General features: G+C 38.3%; 1 protein-coding gene across 2 annotated transcripts; it reads left to right on the top strand.

Annotated features, from left to right (window-relative positions):
- Positions 1 to 1757: 1757 nt before the first annotated feature.
- On the top strand, positions 1758 to 13333 carry tmem87b (transmembrane protein 87B). Of its 2 annotated transcripts, none has more exons than XM_087850284.1 (19): positions 1758 to 1933; positions 2789 to 2849; positions 2941 to 3032; positions 3824 to 3958; positions 4052 to 4090; positions 4181 to 4352; positions 5231 to 5292; positions 5654 to 5837; positions 5931 to 6030; positions 6144 to 6237; positions 6828 to 6901; positions 8416 to 8522; positions 8631 to 8689; positions 8798 to 8901; positions 8987 to 9060; positions 9175 to 9245; positions 11089 to 11141; positions 11230 to 11260; positions 11547 to 13333. In XM_087850284.1, exons 1-19 carry the CDS (start codon positions 1784 to 1786, stop codon positions 11586 to 11588), a joined length of 1704 nt encoding a protein of 567 aa, XP_087706410.1. In that variant the 5' UTR covers positions 1758 to 1783; the 3' UTR covers positions 11589 to 13333. The 2 variants fall into 2 exon arrangements, with proteins under 2 accessions (XP_087706410.1, XP_087706409.1); XM_087850283.1 differs by lacking the exon at positions 6828 to 6901 and adding an exon at positions 6483 to 6556.
- The last annotated feature ends 2369 nt before the right edge of the window (positions 13334 to 15702 follow it).

Genomic DNA, 15702 nt, shown 5'->3' with positions numbered 1-15702 from the left:
GGGAGCGGGTGGAATGCGAGGAGTCATTTAAATTCCTGGGGTCAAATGCCGGTAGGGTGGAGTGGGCAGAGATGAGTATCAGGGTTGATTGGTGAGATAAGGAAAGCAACAACAGTGAAAGTGAAGGTTTACAAGATGGTAGTGAGACCTGCTAAGATGTATGGTTTAGAAATGGTGGCACTAATGAAAGACAGGAGGCAGGAGCTGCAGATGTTAAGATTTTTTTTGGGAGTGAACAGAATGGACAGGATTAGAAATGAGCACAGCAGAGGGACAGCTCAGGTTTGGAGACAATGTAAAAGTGGTAAGATTTAGATACTTTGGACATGTGCATAGGAGGGATAGTGGATATACTGGCAAAGGACAGAGGTTTGTATTTGTGTGACAGAAGAAGATGCAAGGAATAGGTTGAGATGGAAGCAGATGATCGTCTAAAGGGAGCAGCCAGAAGACGTCGAATAAGATTTGGACAACAACGAGAGCCTTAGAAGTTTAAAAAAGCAAGAAAAAGATTTGTGTACTCGAATTTTTATACGTTAGATAAACAGAAGAAAATGTATGGATGGATTCTCATAACCATACAAACAAGGAAGCTTATCGGGATTTCTTGCAAGATGTGTTTAGGAAGTTTAAATTTAGAATGAAAATGAAATGCTGTGTTTCTTTATTTCACACTTGCTGCAGAACAAGTAGGTGGGATGATGACACAAAAACCTGGTGCTGCATCACTGTGGTCAAAGCAGCCGCCCCTAAACCAGGAGTGGTCCAGTATCCAAACTAAAGGGCATGCTATCTGTAATAGCCTTTTTCACCATTTATGCAATCTGTATGAGTCCTGCTGTACAATGAAGATGATATCCTGGGCTTTCTATCGTATGTGGTTGTGGGATTAACAGAGTGCATGTATTTTATTTTCAAAATGATGGGAATTGCAGCTTCCACATATTATTATTATGTCCATATTTTTGCAGCTATTATGATTCTATTGCTAAAACTGTCTTTAGCAATTCCGTTTCAACCATGCTGAAACTGGGTTGAATTTTTTTTTCTTTTTTCTTTATTAAGTATGACACATGAAAACAGGACAGTGGTACCCACAACCACGAAACAGGTAGTCCTCTGATTATATCACACAGAAAACAGGCAACTTGGTTTCAAAAACAAAACAAAAAATTAGAGCACACAAACCAGAGAGAGGGTCTCATTTCTGAAAGTATCATTAAAACTGAAAACACTCTGGATCCAAATCTTCCTTTAGCATATTTGTGTTCACAGCATGACTCAGACAACCTACGATCCGAATGTACTCATTCTTAGTTAAAGCGAGTTCAATAGACAGATTCTTCAATATTAGAGAATCCATCAAAGTAAAAATGACCTTGATATCTTTGATAAGGAGAAGAGTAAAACCCTCTAGACAACGAGAACTCAACGAGAACTGAATACAAAAAGGCTGTCTCGTCTGCCATGGAAAGGTGATTCCTGTATCACGGACCTGTGACAATACCATTCGAAAACATCACATTATTCTGTGAACAAACAAGACCTGATACACTAGGTACAAAACAAATAAAGCAACGCACATATGATGTGCACAGTGCTCAAATTATCTAAAAAAATTAAATATCAAAAACATTTATTCTGGGTGCCAGCAGGATAGCGGTAATGACGCTGGGACAGCAGGCGACGTACAGGTAACAAACGTTGCAGACCTCTTGGGCCCCTCCCATCCTCTGAGCAGTTGCGTTCACGGCGCAAGTGGCAAAATCTACACGTAACGAATATGGCTGCTGCAGTCGGGATGAGGACGTGGAGCTGTCCGACTAGAGGACTTAACTGTCCGTGGATGGTGTTTTCTGTAATTATACTGAACATTATCAATGGAGCTGTTGCAGCGCCAGAGTCAGGGCTTTGGACAATAACTGTTGTTAATGTGAGTATCTTCCTAAAAACGCTGAATACTCTGGATAACTGCAGGACCCTTAGCTAGCGTTAGCTACATTATCCTTGTTATGGTAACTCGCTGACAGCTGTGAATGTGGTGACAAGCTTGTAACTCACACTAATGGTATCTCTTTAGCCTTTCTTAGCCACTGTTTATAAACCGTGATAAACGAAAGAGCAGAGAAATGTTTTGTTTAATTAGCCGTTAGCCATGCCGAGAACGGTTAATAATAATTAGGTACTTCAAGGGTAGCAGTCAACTAGCTGACTGGTTATAGTTTAACAGACTAAAGTGAAAATCCCAAAAGCTTATTTTCTTTTTGTCTGCCACTGTCTCTGGACTAAAGCCTGCGAGTTTAGGTTGTGTGTGTTCAGGTTATGTCACACATTGTAACATATCATAAAAACATTCTTAAAGTCGATATTCAGTCAGGTGCTTGTACAGTTCACTCCCTCTTTTTGTTTATTAATGATAAGGCACAGCTCCTACAGTTAGCCCACAGAGACGTGTACAGCTCAATAATCAATAATTTACACGCTAAGACGTTTCAGTTTCCACTTTGTTATCCTCTATCCAGTAGCAGTAAAACCTGCATTTGCAGGTTCATTCTGAACAGGTGACAGGTCAGACAGCTAGAAAAACACACTTATGGTTAATATTTCTTATATTAATAATATTTTTTATATTATAATATACGTTTTTGGTTCTTTTTCCACTTTACAAAGACACAGAGTCCAGCTTGTTTGGATCCGAGAGATCAAAAGAGTACCAATGATCAGTTAGTTTGCCTAACTAAATTGATCAGTATGAAAAATAATAATAAATAAATGTATTACTCCGTAGACCTCAAGAGCATTGCTGTTAAGGAAATCAATGTATAAAGACACTGATGTTGAACTAAAAGGTAAGTCATGATTTAAAAAAAATGACTCATAACCTGTTACGCAAAGTGCTTCCTGTTTTTTGTGTTACGTCATCACGTCTTCATGTTTCAGTCTGGCCATTTGACTGTCCTGAGGAGGTGAACATCACTATTCACTGGCTTTTGAAATACTACCCCTGTCACAACGAATACAACAATATTGAAGTAAGCAAAAAATGCTTCCTGTTATACCATCTGCGTTGAGTTGATAGTTTCTTTTTTTAACTTTATTTTAATTATCTTTTTTTAAAAACGTATTTGTATACATGCAGAATAAAAGGGGACTCCTTCAAATTTTCAAGACATGCAGCACTAAATATTTACTTAAAAAATTCCATGTGGTACAGAAAACAAAGTACACTAAACAAAACCCCCCAAAAATGGGGGTATGGGCTGTCATAGTCAAAACATCAACGGAAAACAAAATGGGTCAACACTGCAGTGTATGTTTTAGATTTTTCCCAGAATGCACTACATTTTACATTTTCATAGTCTTTAATCTGTATAAACATGTTTCTCTATTGATATTGTTATATTTTAATTGTTGTATAGCGCTCTGTGTAAAGCACTATATGAATTAATTACAGTTTCTTAAACTGTCGGTCAATTCTGTACACTCAATATCTTTACTTATTATGGGGCCATCCATGGCCCCATAATAAGGGGGCCATTGCAAAGCCAATGCATTGTTATAGTCTAATTTGCCCCCATAAGCTTTTTTTTTTTTTTTAGGAAATATCTATAACATTTGGGTAATTTTAAATCTGTGAAATCAATACTGTGGCACAGAATCGCCCCCAGTGTACTGTGAACAGTGTCCCAGAACAGTTTAACGATGGGACAGCTTCAGGATGCATGAAAGTGATTAAATCTCCACCATTATTTGAGTGGTGCACTGGTCTGTCTGGTGCCTTGCTTGTTTCTGATTGGTGAATTGTGACCGTCTTTGTCTGTAGGAGATGTATAAGAGGCCAGGCCTGATACCTGAGAAGAATCTGGATCCAAACCCAATGGTACCAGGGGAGCACATCGAACACAAACATGGTCCCATTGTATGTAGTAATGGGCCGCACTCCTTTCCGATGCTCAAAGTGGGTTTGCTATGTTGGTGTCACCACACCCGTATTCTTAACAATGTTGTTGTTTTTAATTCTTCAACATCCTGCAACTGTGTTTCTTTTCAGAAAGCAAAGGCAGATCCACATGTGTCCTCTGTGTTTGAAGTAAGAACCCGCAAATGATCTTTGATTTTAAGGTTAATTATTACATATGTTTTCATAAGTAATAAATGCTGGATTCCTTTAATCCTGCAGGATAAAAATGACATAAAATGGATTGCCGAGGAGTATGACACCAGCAGTGCTACAAAGAACAGCAGTGTGAAAATCAGAGACCACGTCATAGCCACCACTTGGAAGGATGGCCCTTACCTGCTAGTCGTTAAGATTGAGTCTAGTAAACCAGAAGCCAACTGGAGTTTAACAGGTGAGACTTTTTAAAACTGCTAAATATGAGCAGCTTGTAATTGTGGGCAGCTCGGGTAGAGTGGGTCATCTACCTGTCAGAGGGCCGGTGGATCAATTCTCTGGCTGCTCCAGCCTATTTGTCATAGTATCTTTGGGCAAGACAGTGAAGGCCGAGTTGCCCCCGATACATCAATTGGAGTGTGAGTGTGTGAATTTTAGGAAGTGCTTAGGTACAGAAAATACTGCTTGTATGAATGTGTGTGAGACTGTGTGAATGCAGCTTATAGTAAAAAGCATTTACTTTTTTTTTTTTACCTTTGCTTTTTTAAACTGCATTAATTCAGTCGCCCTCCTATCTCATACACGCAGAGCTTTTTAGCCGACACTTAAGTGTGAGATTTCAGAATCAAACAAATTCTTAAAGTGGCAGTTGACGTAATCCCAGGTGAATGCCGGATTTTGATCTCATATCCTGGAGCCTTTTCTATGGAGAGGTTCATATGTGTTTTAGTTTTACTTTCTATCGCGCTCTGTCTTTTTTTCCTTTTTCATGTAGCAGGGCTCTTTCTTTTGTTTGCTAGAGTTTCTACAGTCTCCTTGTTTTTCTTTGTGTCATTTGTGCTACCTGGAGAAAACTGCCGATAGCCACAGAGTGAGACGAAGGCGCTTGTCCTGTTTTGGCTGCACTGACGTAATTTTCTTGGGAAATTTTATTCCCATTGGCAGACATAAGTGCACAGGGAAAGTGAAGCTTGAAAGCAACCAGGCTGAAGACTGAGCCGCTACATTGTGCAATCAGAATTTAGATCATAATGAAAACTTGCCTTTTGTCTGTTTAATATGCTTGGGAAAAGTGTCTTGCATCATTAGTCTAATGTCTGGATTTTGTTTTTACAGTTAATGTGGTAATGAAGGGCAGCCACGGCTACATTTCTGTCACAGAATGGCCTCTCATGATTGTAAGTAGATGACTTTAGAAATAAGTGATTGCAATTTATGTGATTTATTGGCCACTTGCTAACTTTACTCCCATTAATAATATGTTCCCTTAATTATTTGCTGTCTCCAGTGGAATGATAAGACTCTTTTGTGTTTGTGTGTGTTTTGAATTAACTCATTATATACTCAGTTATTAGATGTAGTCTTATATTAAGATGACAGTTTAGGTAAACTGCAAGAAAACATGCAGCTTTAGCTGTTAAACTCCTACAACCATTTCATTAAATGTGATTTTAAATCATTTGTTTTTAAGATTTACAATCCTGAAGTGACCTAAAACTGACAGGCTTTAAAGGCTAATCCCTGAGTGTCTGTTTGCAGTTCTACATGGTGATGTGCATCGTGTACATCCTGTACGCCCTGTTGTGGTTTCTCTGGGCGGCCTGCTATTGGAAAGATCTCCTAAGGATCCAGTTTTGGATAGCAGGGGTCATATTCCTCGGCATGGTGGAGAAGGCCGTCTTCTGCGCCGAATACGAAAACACCAATACTGTCGGCTCCGCCTGTGAGTGTTTATAGATGGTCACAAGGGTTCTCTTCTTCTCTCATGTCAGACAGTAAGTTGTATTTTTTTTTCAACATATTTACTTTGCTTTAGCTCCAGGTTTGCTGATCTTTGCTGAGTTGGTCTCTGCCCTCAAGAGGACTCTGGCTCGTTTGCTCGTCATTATCGTCAGCCTTGGCTATGGCATCGTGAAGTATGTTAAAATCTATACACACAGCAACTTGTAGAATAATTGAAACCCCTCCTTAAGTTAAACAAAATGGGGGAAAAACCCATCATTTTTGGGGGGGGTTGTTTTTCTTTTAGACCTCGATTGGGGACAGTGATGCACAGAGTAGTTGGGCTTGGCATCCTCTACTTGGCCTTTGCTAGCATTGAGGGTGTCCTGAGGATTACTGGGGTGAGTTGTGATCTTTGATTACTTTGATTTAAGTCAGAACAGCCTTTGCAAACGTCAATAATAACATTTAGCAATTAGAAATTTAAAAGGTTTAAAGTCATACATTTAAATTGTTTATTTTACCAAAGATATGAGCTGAACTCATACAGTTCACATTGTAATTTGTTCTCATGCTGTATTTTTTTTAATGAAGTAAACTTGTCGTCACAATTTCTGTATTTTCTTGTTGCGCACCAAATATCAAGGGTCGAGACAATGGCCGCGCTCTCATCACAGCAATTGTTCTGGCTTTGTTTGACTCCTGCGCCATCTGGTTCATATCCTTCCAGTGTATTCCTCACCAGCACAAATATCAATAGTAACTGGAGTGTCCTAACATAAGAAAATGGACACGTTTGTTGGTGTATTTGAGTGATTTTGAATGTTCTTGGCTTGTTGGTTGGATTATTTATTTTCCCCTTTGCACTTGGGTGGATGGTTTTATGTTTCAGTTGCAGTGCTGCTTTCCTATCTGTGATTTTTTTTCCACCCCCTTCACATCTTTCTCCTCTTCCTTGTGTCCTCTGCTCCTGCTCTGTTATCCCTTCTAGGCAAAAGACTCTGACTTGGCTCTGCTGGCCAACATTCCCCTGGCTCTGCTTGACTCTTCTTTATGCTGGTGGATATCCTTTTGTGCACCTACAGCCTTTCCTCGTGTGGTTCTCCTCTGCTCCTCACTTCCTACACATGAACCAATATTAGATCAGGAAATTGTGGTCTCCCTCTGTCCTGTTCCTTCACCAGATCATTAGCAGCTGAAATACAGCTTCACACAAAGACATCTTGAGTCTCAGTTGAAACAGCCTTGCTTTAATCATTCATTCTGTGGTGAAATTTGTAGCAATGCATTGTTTTCTGGTTGATGATTTAACTTCTTCTAAATCTTTACTGCTGCTTTCCTTGCATAATTAATGACAGTTTGTATTATTTACATTTTTCAACAGTCTCAGTCTACATTGGTAGAAATGATTGATTTTTGCATGCCCGTCCACCAGACTTTCCAGATTGTGCTGTTTAAAGATTATACCAGCATGGGTGCAACTAGTGTGGGGGATAGGATAAAATCATTTGTCATAACTCCTTGAGTGCTCTTTGTAAACACAAGAGTAGCCCACAGACCAGTCATGGAATGTCCTTTGTGCACTGCCTTTGTTGACAAGGTAGACACTCGCTGCAATTAGACAGGCTGACCACGGACTACCAGCAGACTGTCAACATGTTACCACTGCTGGACCATAATTTAAGCTTTAGTGAGAACAAAGCAGTCAGAGAAAGAAGTTAGTTTAGGATTGCCTCTATCATAAGACACGACATCGGTGCTACATTGCACACTTGATCTTTTCCAGGGCAGTTCACAGATCCTAAAAAACATCCATGACATAACCTGTGGCATGTTTCTCTCCTTTGGTGGTTATTGGATATGTTACATGGTCAGCAGTAGCATGCATATAAGTCTTGTAGTATTTAAACAGGTGATATAGATCAGGTATTTGTAATGATTTTGAACTAAAGTGCATTAAACTTTTGTGTTGTTTTGTTGGGGCTGAACAAGTTTTAGAGTCCCACCCTGTCACCTTGAACATTGTTATTGAGTGGAACATATATACCCACTGCTCAAACATTGCAGCCAAGAAATACAAATTTCTCAATGAACGGGAGGTATGAGTTAGAGAGATTATTTTGATATGGGTCTATAAAGGTTTTTGGAAAATTAATGGTATAGTATGGTGTTACATTTTTGTTTTTATGTGAAACAACTGATAAACTGTAAATGGGGAAAGAGAAAAAGCCCACCAAAATTGCAGATCTGTCAAAACATTAGACACCTTCATAAATAAATAAACAACTTGACTCTTTGTAAATTGGCTGCTAAAATCCAGGCGCATTAAAACTGTTAACATCCTCCTCCACGTCTTTGTGCTTAAAGATCTTTTACAACAATGACGATTAATAGGCTTTTTTTAAGCAGAGGCAAAATCACAACCTTTCCTGTGCTTACGTCATATTAGCATCCAGGTGTACTCCACTGGCGGAACTGCATGTGATTGCAGCATGTAATCAATATTATCTAATGTGGGGTGTATTTGTACAGTTTCTGTGTAATGGCTGCCATGTGTTTACCTTGACTGCCACTAACATTTTTGTCAGCTTGGCACAAACCATCAAGACTCTGAAACTGAGGAGAAACCCCGTCAAGCTGTCACTCTACAGGCACTTTACAAACACATTAATATTTGCTGTCATTGGTAAGTCCTGCAGCTACATTTTCACTGCACCAGCGTGGATGATTTCCAGTTATTTGTATTTTCATCGACATGCTAAAGAGTTTCACACCTTGCCCTCTACACCCTCAGCTTCCATCATTTTCATGGGTTGGACAGCAAAAAAATTGCGATTAGTAGAATGCCAGTCTGTGAGTGTGGTTTGGATTACTGAGCAATAATAGCATTTTTTTTTTTTTTTTAAATGAATGTTTAATGTTGACATTTTATTGAAAACCGAGCCTGTTTTTTGTCTGAAGGATTGGATTGAGTTGTGGGTAGAAGATGCTTTCTGGAGGTTCCTGTTCTCTGTCATTCTGCTCGTCATAATGTTCTTATGGAGACCGTCTGCAAACAACCAAAGGCAAGTAATTTATTAAGACACTTCAATTCATCAACATAAACTAAACTGGGCATGCATTTAAAACTTTTAATTTCAATATCCACAGGTACGCTTTCACACCTCTCATAGATGACTCTGATGATGAGGAGATTGAGGAGTTTATCGCATCTACAAACCTTGGTACAGTTAGATCATGAGGGCATTACTTGTAACCAGAAAACTGCAAATCTCAGTCTATGTTTACTTTTTAAAAATGTTTTCTCCTTAGTATTTTTTTTCTTTTCTTATTGGCAGCTGATGGTATAAAGTTGAGAGCGACTAAAAATGAGACAAATGGTACAGTGAAGCCTGCAGAAACAAACCCAGTAAGTAACACAGACAAGTTTTTGGTAATTGGTTAAATAACTATGTTTCATTCAACTTTAAGCACATTTAATAAGAATACCTACCTCGGAGGAAATGCAGCTGGCCAAATGTCACATTTGCAGAGGGCCTGCAGAGGGCAGTATTTTATTTCAATTCATCTCCATTTAAAAGTGCTTTGTTATTGGCGCCATGGTATCTTAAAACAATATTCCCAGAGCATTAAAATCCAATTTTTAATAAACTAAAGAAACAAAAATAGAAAGAAGAATAAAACACAAAATCACTGAGTATTCTCAATAAATTAGCGTACGTTATGTATATGTGTGTGTCCAGGTCATCCACTGTTTGTGGGATGTTTTTATCCTCCGTCTCCTAGGAGAGTTGTATTTTTAAGATATTGTTTAATTTAATGAAATTTGGAATTTATAGAACTGAACTAGGTAAAATCGGTGTTCCTTACCTTATTAAAAGATTTGCAGGAAGTTTATCTCAGCTTCAGCCTCACCTGTCAGGGATCACATGTTCTGTTTTCTTTCGGTTGCCATGACTTTTTGTGTCGACCTGTTTCTGTTGCCAGTTTGTGGTCACTGATCTGTCTCTGCTTTCTATCACTGACAGTCAACAGATATTTTGCCAATTCATAATCTCTGTTTTAGGCCAGATAGTGCTCTAATCTGCTTCAGCTTTTAGTTTCTTCTTTCCAATATTTCCTATAAGTTTCTTTGCAATGTGTTATAACTTGGTTTACTCTGACTGGTGATTGGACAGCAGCATTTCTGTGAAACTAATTAGGGTGTCTTAGAGAGTAGTTGATTTCAGCAACTCTATCCTGGTCTTATCTCCGGGTTTTGAAGGGAGGGTGTCTTGCAGGCTGGATTTAAGCTTGTTAATTATCAGTGAGTATCTGCCAAAATCAACAGGCTGTAAAATATTGCTGCAGAAGGTGAAGGTTATAAAATCGTACTGTAACACTGTAAATTGGTAAATCTAAATGTAAAGGTATAAAATATAAAAGGAAAAAAATCCAAGATATATGCATGTAAGAATACAAGAAAAACATATCTGTATACATGTTATAAAGAAACAACTGTTCAGGATTTTAGGAAATAAACATATGTGAATTTAGCAGTAGAAAACCAGTTTACATTCATGATTTCAGACATAAAAATAGCACAGCCCTAAATGTCCCACCTGTCCCAGAACTAATTTTGGTTAATGACGTGCTCAACATCTTGTAGTTTCATTTGGTGTAATTTTTTTTCCTCCTAAATTTTCTTTCATGTTTATTTAAAATTTGATTATACTTGAGCCATAAGGCTGGCTTGTTTGGTTGGCAATGCTTTTCATTTGGTATTTTTGTCTTTTTGGTGATAATTTGGTGCTTTATTAGGCTTCTGTTTTTGCTTTAAAAGGTCAGCTTTAACAGCTGCCTTATGAAAATATTGCATTGATATCATCAGTGGCCATACATATACTGTCTGATCAAAATACCATAGTGATTTTGGTCATATATTGATATGGCATTTATGAGATGAGGTTCAGCTTGATGAATTGGTCTCCACTGTTTGGGTTGCTTCTGTATGGGGGATTTAATTTATACAGCTTACTGGGCTCCCTTTACTTGTCACCCATTTAATCTGAGAGTCTAAAGAACCCCTTTATTTCCCTGTGGTCTGATAGTGGAGGGATCCGGGTTAGTGAGTTAAAGTGGTTTAGATGGGAGCTGGCTGATATGCTAAACAGGCGAAACTGACCAAAAACAGCTTATGAATGCCTGCTAACTTTCTTGCAGGTCAGTAGCGTCAGATTCACTTTACATTTACTTTGTTTAACTTTGTGCAGGATGAAGACTTGAAATGGGTCGAGGATAATATTCCTACCTCTCTAACTGATGTGTAAGTATCCAATGAAACCTTTTCAAAGGTCTTTTCACTCACAGTGTGTGTTCTAAGAGGTTCTTTTTATCCTTTTATATCACAACAGAGCTCTACCGATGCTGCTCGACTCAGATGAGGTATGAACAACATGGATTTGTACAAAAGATGATTTACTTTTTTTTTTAACCAGAGATGTATTAGTCCAGATATATAGACCCTGTAGTTGAAATAAAGGGCCCACTGTTTGAAATGTGTTATGAATTTGGAGAAATATAGTTGAATGAGGTGCTTGGCAGGCATAGGAACGGTTGGTAAGAAAGGTGAGGCTCAGCAAAATGATAATGTACAAAAGCATGTTTTTTTTTTTCAGGGGATTACTGTCTAAAAATGTCTAGTTTATATCGAGTGCCTATTGTTTCTCAGGAAATCATGACAACCAAGTATGAAATGTCAAAGCTGGAATGAAGCACAGTGTTTCCAACCATCTGCTGACAAGGAAGGAAAACGGCAGCTGTACCTGACTGTGTAACAGGGTTTTACAACGTTTGGATGGTGGTGGAGTGCCATTTTCAGGGGATCCTCCTGAATGGCCGCTACCTCACAAGGTGGTGCAAGCCACAGTTTTAGGGGGACCTTGGCTGATTCCTGTCAGCTTCTTAAGGACTCTACCAGAGGAAAACCTACGTTTTTTGACTGAACACCCGGCTCACCATTTCCCTCATATAATCACTTTTTCCAAAGAGAACAGTTTCATGTTTTTCCTCCAGAGCTGTATTTATTTTTGCTATGTTTAAACACATTTGTTTTACAATGGGCCTCATACATTAACATACACGCAAATATATGTTAAGTCTTCCGGAGAACATCTAGTGTATTATTAGTGAGGTTTAAGAAGTCAGATAATTATATTTTAAAGAAAAGACACAAAGCTTTTTTCAACAATTAACTGAGAAGGAAATACGTGAGCTATTATAAGCCAGAAGCAAGAAAATATATTGGGTAAGTGGATTATTTAAAGTTAAAGATAAAGATTAAATAAATTTGTTCATATGCACTTTTTAAGATCAATACCGTGCCTACATGTGGTTCTTGTATGAGGCCCTAGTAGCTTCCATTAATTGAGAACAGTATGTGTGAAAACTGTTGATGTCTTAAACTGAAACTAGCAGACATACGAAGTCCTTATGAATGAGTGTGAGAGATGACGCACAAGCAAGTCCTTTGAATAATTTGAGTTAGTTGTGAGTTATGACAATAGTGGAAAATTAGGGTTTAGTGTCATATTTTGATTCTACTGTACAGGTTTGGGTGGGCAGGTTCTATCTTTTGAATGGGAAGCAGTATGCTGCGTGTATGCTTCTATGAAACTAAGTGATTTCATTATTTATTTGTGTTTCAAGTGGACTTATATGTTGTTAAAGTGTTTGTCCTGAAATCCTTCATGTTTACAATGTGTGCTTCCATTTTTCCCCCCCCCCTTTTTTTTTTTTTGTTTGGTTATTTGGATTTGCACTATCTTAACGTTTGCCTTCTTTGCCGGTAAAATCATCTTATTGGCTTCACAGACACCTTAATAACATTTGTGTTCTTTTATGTTCTGGTCTTAATATATTGATGTACTATATATTTTTTGAAAATGCCTGGCCTGATTTTGGCAGCGTCATTTTGAAGTTGGAGCACTGTCGTCTTAGTGTGTGCGTGCTGTGTCGAGTAGATGTAACAGCAGGATTTGTATTTTTGTCTTTCTAGGCCATCCCCATTATAACGCAGCAGCTGAATTATGCACACACTGACCACCTCATTGGATTTATATTGTCACCGTTCCTTTTTTGTCCCTTTTGTATTGCCTGTAAACCTGGAATAATTGTGCTTATGAGGGCAAGCGAGTCTTCGGTTATATAAACCTGCAGACACCTGCAGTGGACCTTTGATTATTTGTACAGATGGCTTTTGGCTTATTCCTGTTATTTCATAATTCCACAGGTGGGGAGATGTCTGGATAATATGCCTCGCTTTTTTCTTCTTTTTTTTCTTTTAATGGGTATTAAGTATAACTGAACTTGAACTCTTCAAACCAGGGGTTTTCTTCTCACTTACTTTTCAAGAAGTACGTACACTTGGATCAAATCAGATTTAAATTTGAGATATTGTTTTCTGATCTATGACTTTCAGTGTTTGGCAATTAAAGGATTCAATTTTACAATTTCTGTGAATTTGTTGCATCATATAAAATGTTTTTTCTAGGCTGTTTTGAAAGTGTGTTATTAAAGAGGAACAGTGAGTATGTTTTTAAATAGATAAATTTCTCTTTTAACAGGTCTTAAAAAGGAAAGCAATACGTCTGCTGTAGGTGCTGCTGCTTCTTTGGTAGATTGTTTGGGTTTCAAACAACATGCACCTCAACTCCAGCGAGTAAAACCAGGGACAAATAGAGCATGTCCTCATCATATTAACAGCCAGGTGCAAGGGAACAGCCAAAATAACTGTCACTGACAGCATTACATCACTTCTATAACCCTGTTATGTTTTCTGTCTAAATTATTTTAACACTGTTCTCTATGTTCAAGTTAGAAAAAGCACAGGGATCTTCAGTTTGCACATACAGACAGAGATGATAGAAAGTGCACACTTTTGTTCTGAAATATAAATACATTTTAAATACACCATCAGATGAACTACAAAACATGAAATACTCTGTCACTGTTGATTTAGCAAAAATTAAGATAAAATGTGGAAGCAGTGTGTATAAAAAAAACTATAGCCCATGATTCAGTAGCTTGTAGAACCACTTTAGCAGCAATAACTGGAAGTTTCATTCTTTTTTACAACATTGCTTATGAATGCCTGCTAACTTCAGTTCATGACGATTGCAGCATTTTGATTCTTTTTCAGCCGTCCTGGTGGAGATTTGCTTCTGTGCTTGGAATCATTGTGCTGTTGCACAACCTAGTTAGAGCTGCGTTTTAGCTGTCGGACAGAAAGGCTCACGTTTGACTCCAGAATACTCTGGTATACAAGTGAGTTCATAGTCGAGTAAATGACTGCAAGGTGCCCTGGTCCTGTGGCTTAAAAATCATCACTCCTTCCCCACAGTGCATAACAATTGGTATGAAATGTTTGTCCTGATAAGCTGTTTTTGATACGACTTTGCAAACCTTAACTCTGTTGACATGTTCCATTTAGAAAGAAGAGACTTTCTCCTGTTAACTCTTGCAAAACATATATATTTTGTTCAGTCTTTTTCTAATTGTACTGTCATGAAATTAAAGATTTAGAATGCTAACTGAGGACTGTAGAATCTGAGATGTAGCTCAGGGCTTGGAGTTTCTCAAATGTCTCTGATCAGTGCACAGTCTGAACTTAGGGTAAATATCCTGAGATGACCTCTCCTGTGAAGTTTGGCTGCTGTCTTGGCACAGCTGAATGTGTTCTACTTGTGAGTGATGTTTCTCACTGTATAATGAAAGGCTTTGTTTGGAAATCGCCTTATAACCCTTCCGTGATTGATGGGCACCTACAGTTGTTTGTTTAAGATCTAGGTGATGTCTATCATCCTTGGCATCACGTTAACAAACGTCTGAATGCTCCAGACCTGCAAACTGCCAAAGCTGACATTTTAATGGAGGTGCTCACACTTGCTGATGATCAGTTAATCGAGTCTAGTTGATTTCCAGCACCTGCTTCTTTCTTACCTTCTTAATTCATATTGGAACAGTAAGACTTTGTTTAGTTTTTCATACACGGATCTGTGTTCCAGTTTATTTTTTGTTAAATAAATAATGAAAGTGTAATATGTCATATTTTTCTGTAGTTCATCTGAGGTTGTTCATCTGAGAATGTACCTGCTAAGGACCCGTTTATTTTCATTATACCCTCATACGTAAAACCTTAGAATTGAAAGAGGGTATATTTTCTTTTTACCGTGATTGTAAGTTATAGATTTACTCCCCAAATGAAAGATGATGCAGGTGAGACAAGTGACATTTCAGCTAACCTGTAAAAAAAAAAAAAAGTAGAGCAAAACACCTCTATGGACTGATCCACTATTAACATTTAATGTTTAATGTCCATTAAGCCATCCATCATTTACAGAGATGACTGCTAGTAAAGTGGTCATTGCGAGAATTAATTTTGTTTATATAGTGCCAATTCACAGCAACAGTTGCTTCAAGGCACTTTGTATTGTAAGTTAAAGACCCTACAGTAATGCAGAGAAAACCCTAACAATCAGATGACCCAAGTGCTTTGGTGACAGTGAGAAGGAAAAACGTCCTTTTATCAGGAAGACACCTGCAGCAGAACGAGGCTCAGGGAGTGTCTGCCATCTGCTGTGACAAGTTAGGGGTGATGGGAGGAAGAACCAAAGAGAACTAAAGTCAACCTTTTTTTTCTGTGACTATATGAATGAACTCTCCATTCTGTCTGCCCCAGGGACCGTCCCCTTCTGTACATTTTTGATATTACTCTCCTGAAAATGGCTTGTAGCTCAGTGCTCTCCAGCTGTCTGTGGCAATATCCCTCTGCCGGAGAATGGATGAAACGTATAAACATCAAACAGCCTGAGCTCCACACTGAAACA

The sequence above is a fragment of the Neolamprologus brichardi genome, chromosome 13 (assembly GCF_056152115.1).
Source record: "Neolamprologus brichardi isolate AB-2024 chromosome 13, ASM5615211v1, whole genome shotgun sequence".
NCBI classification, from domain to species: Eukaryota; Metazoa; Chordata; class Actinopteri; order Cichliformes; family Cichlidae; genus Neolamprologus; species Neolamprologus brichardi.
Note: the sequence above shows the minus strand (reverse complement) of the source record. Positions and strands in the feature narration are given on the sequence as shown.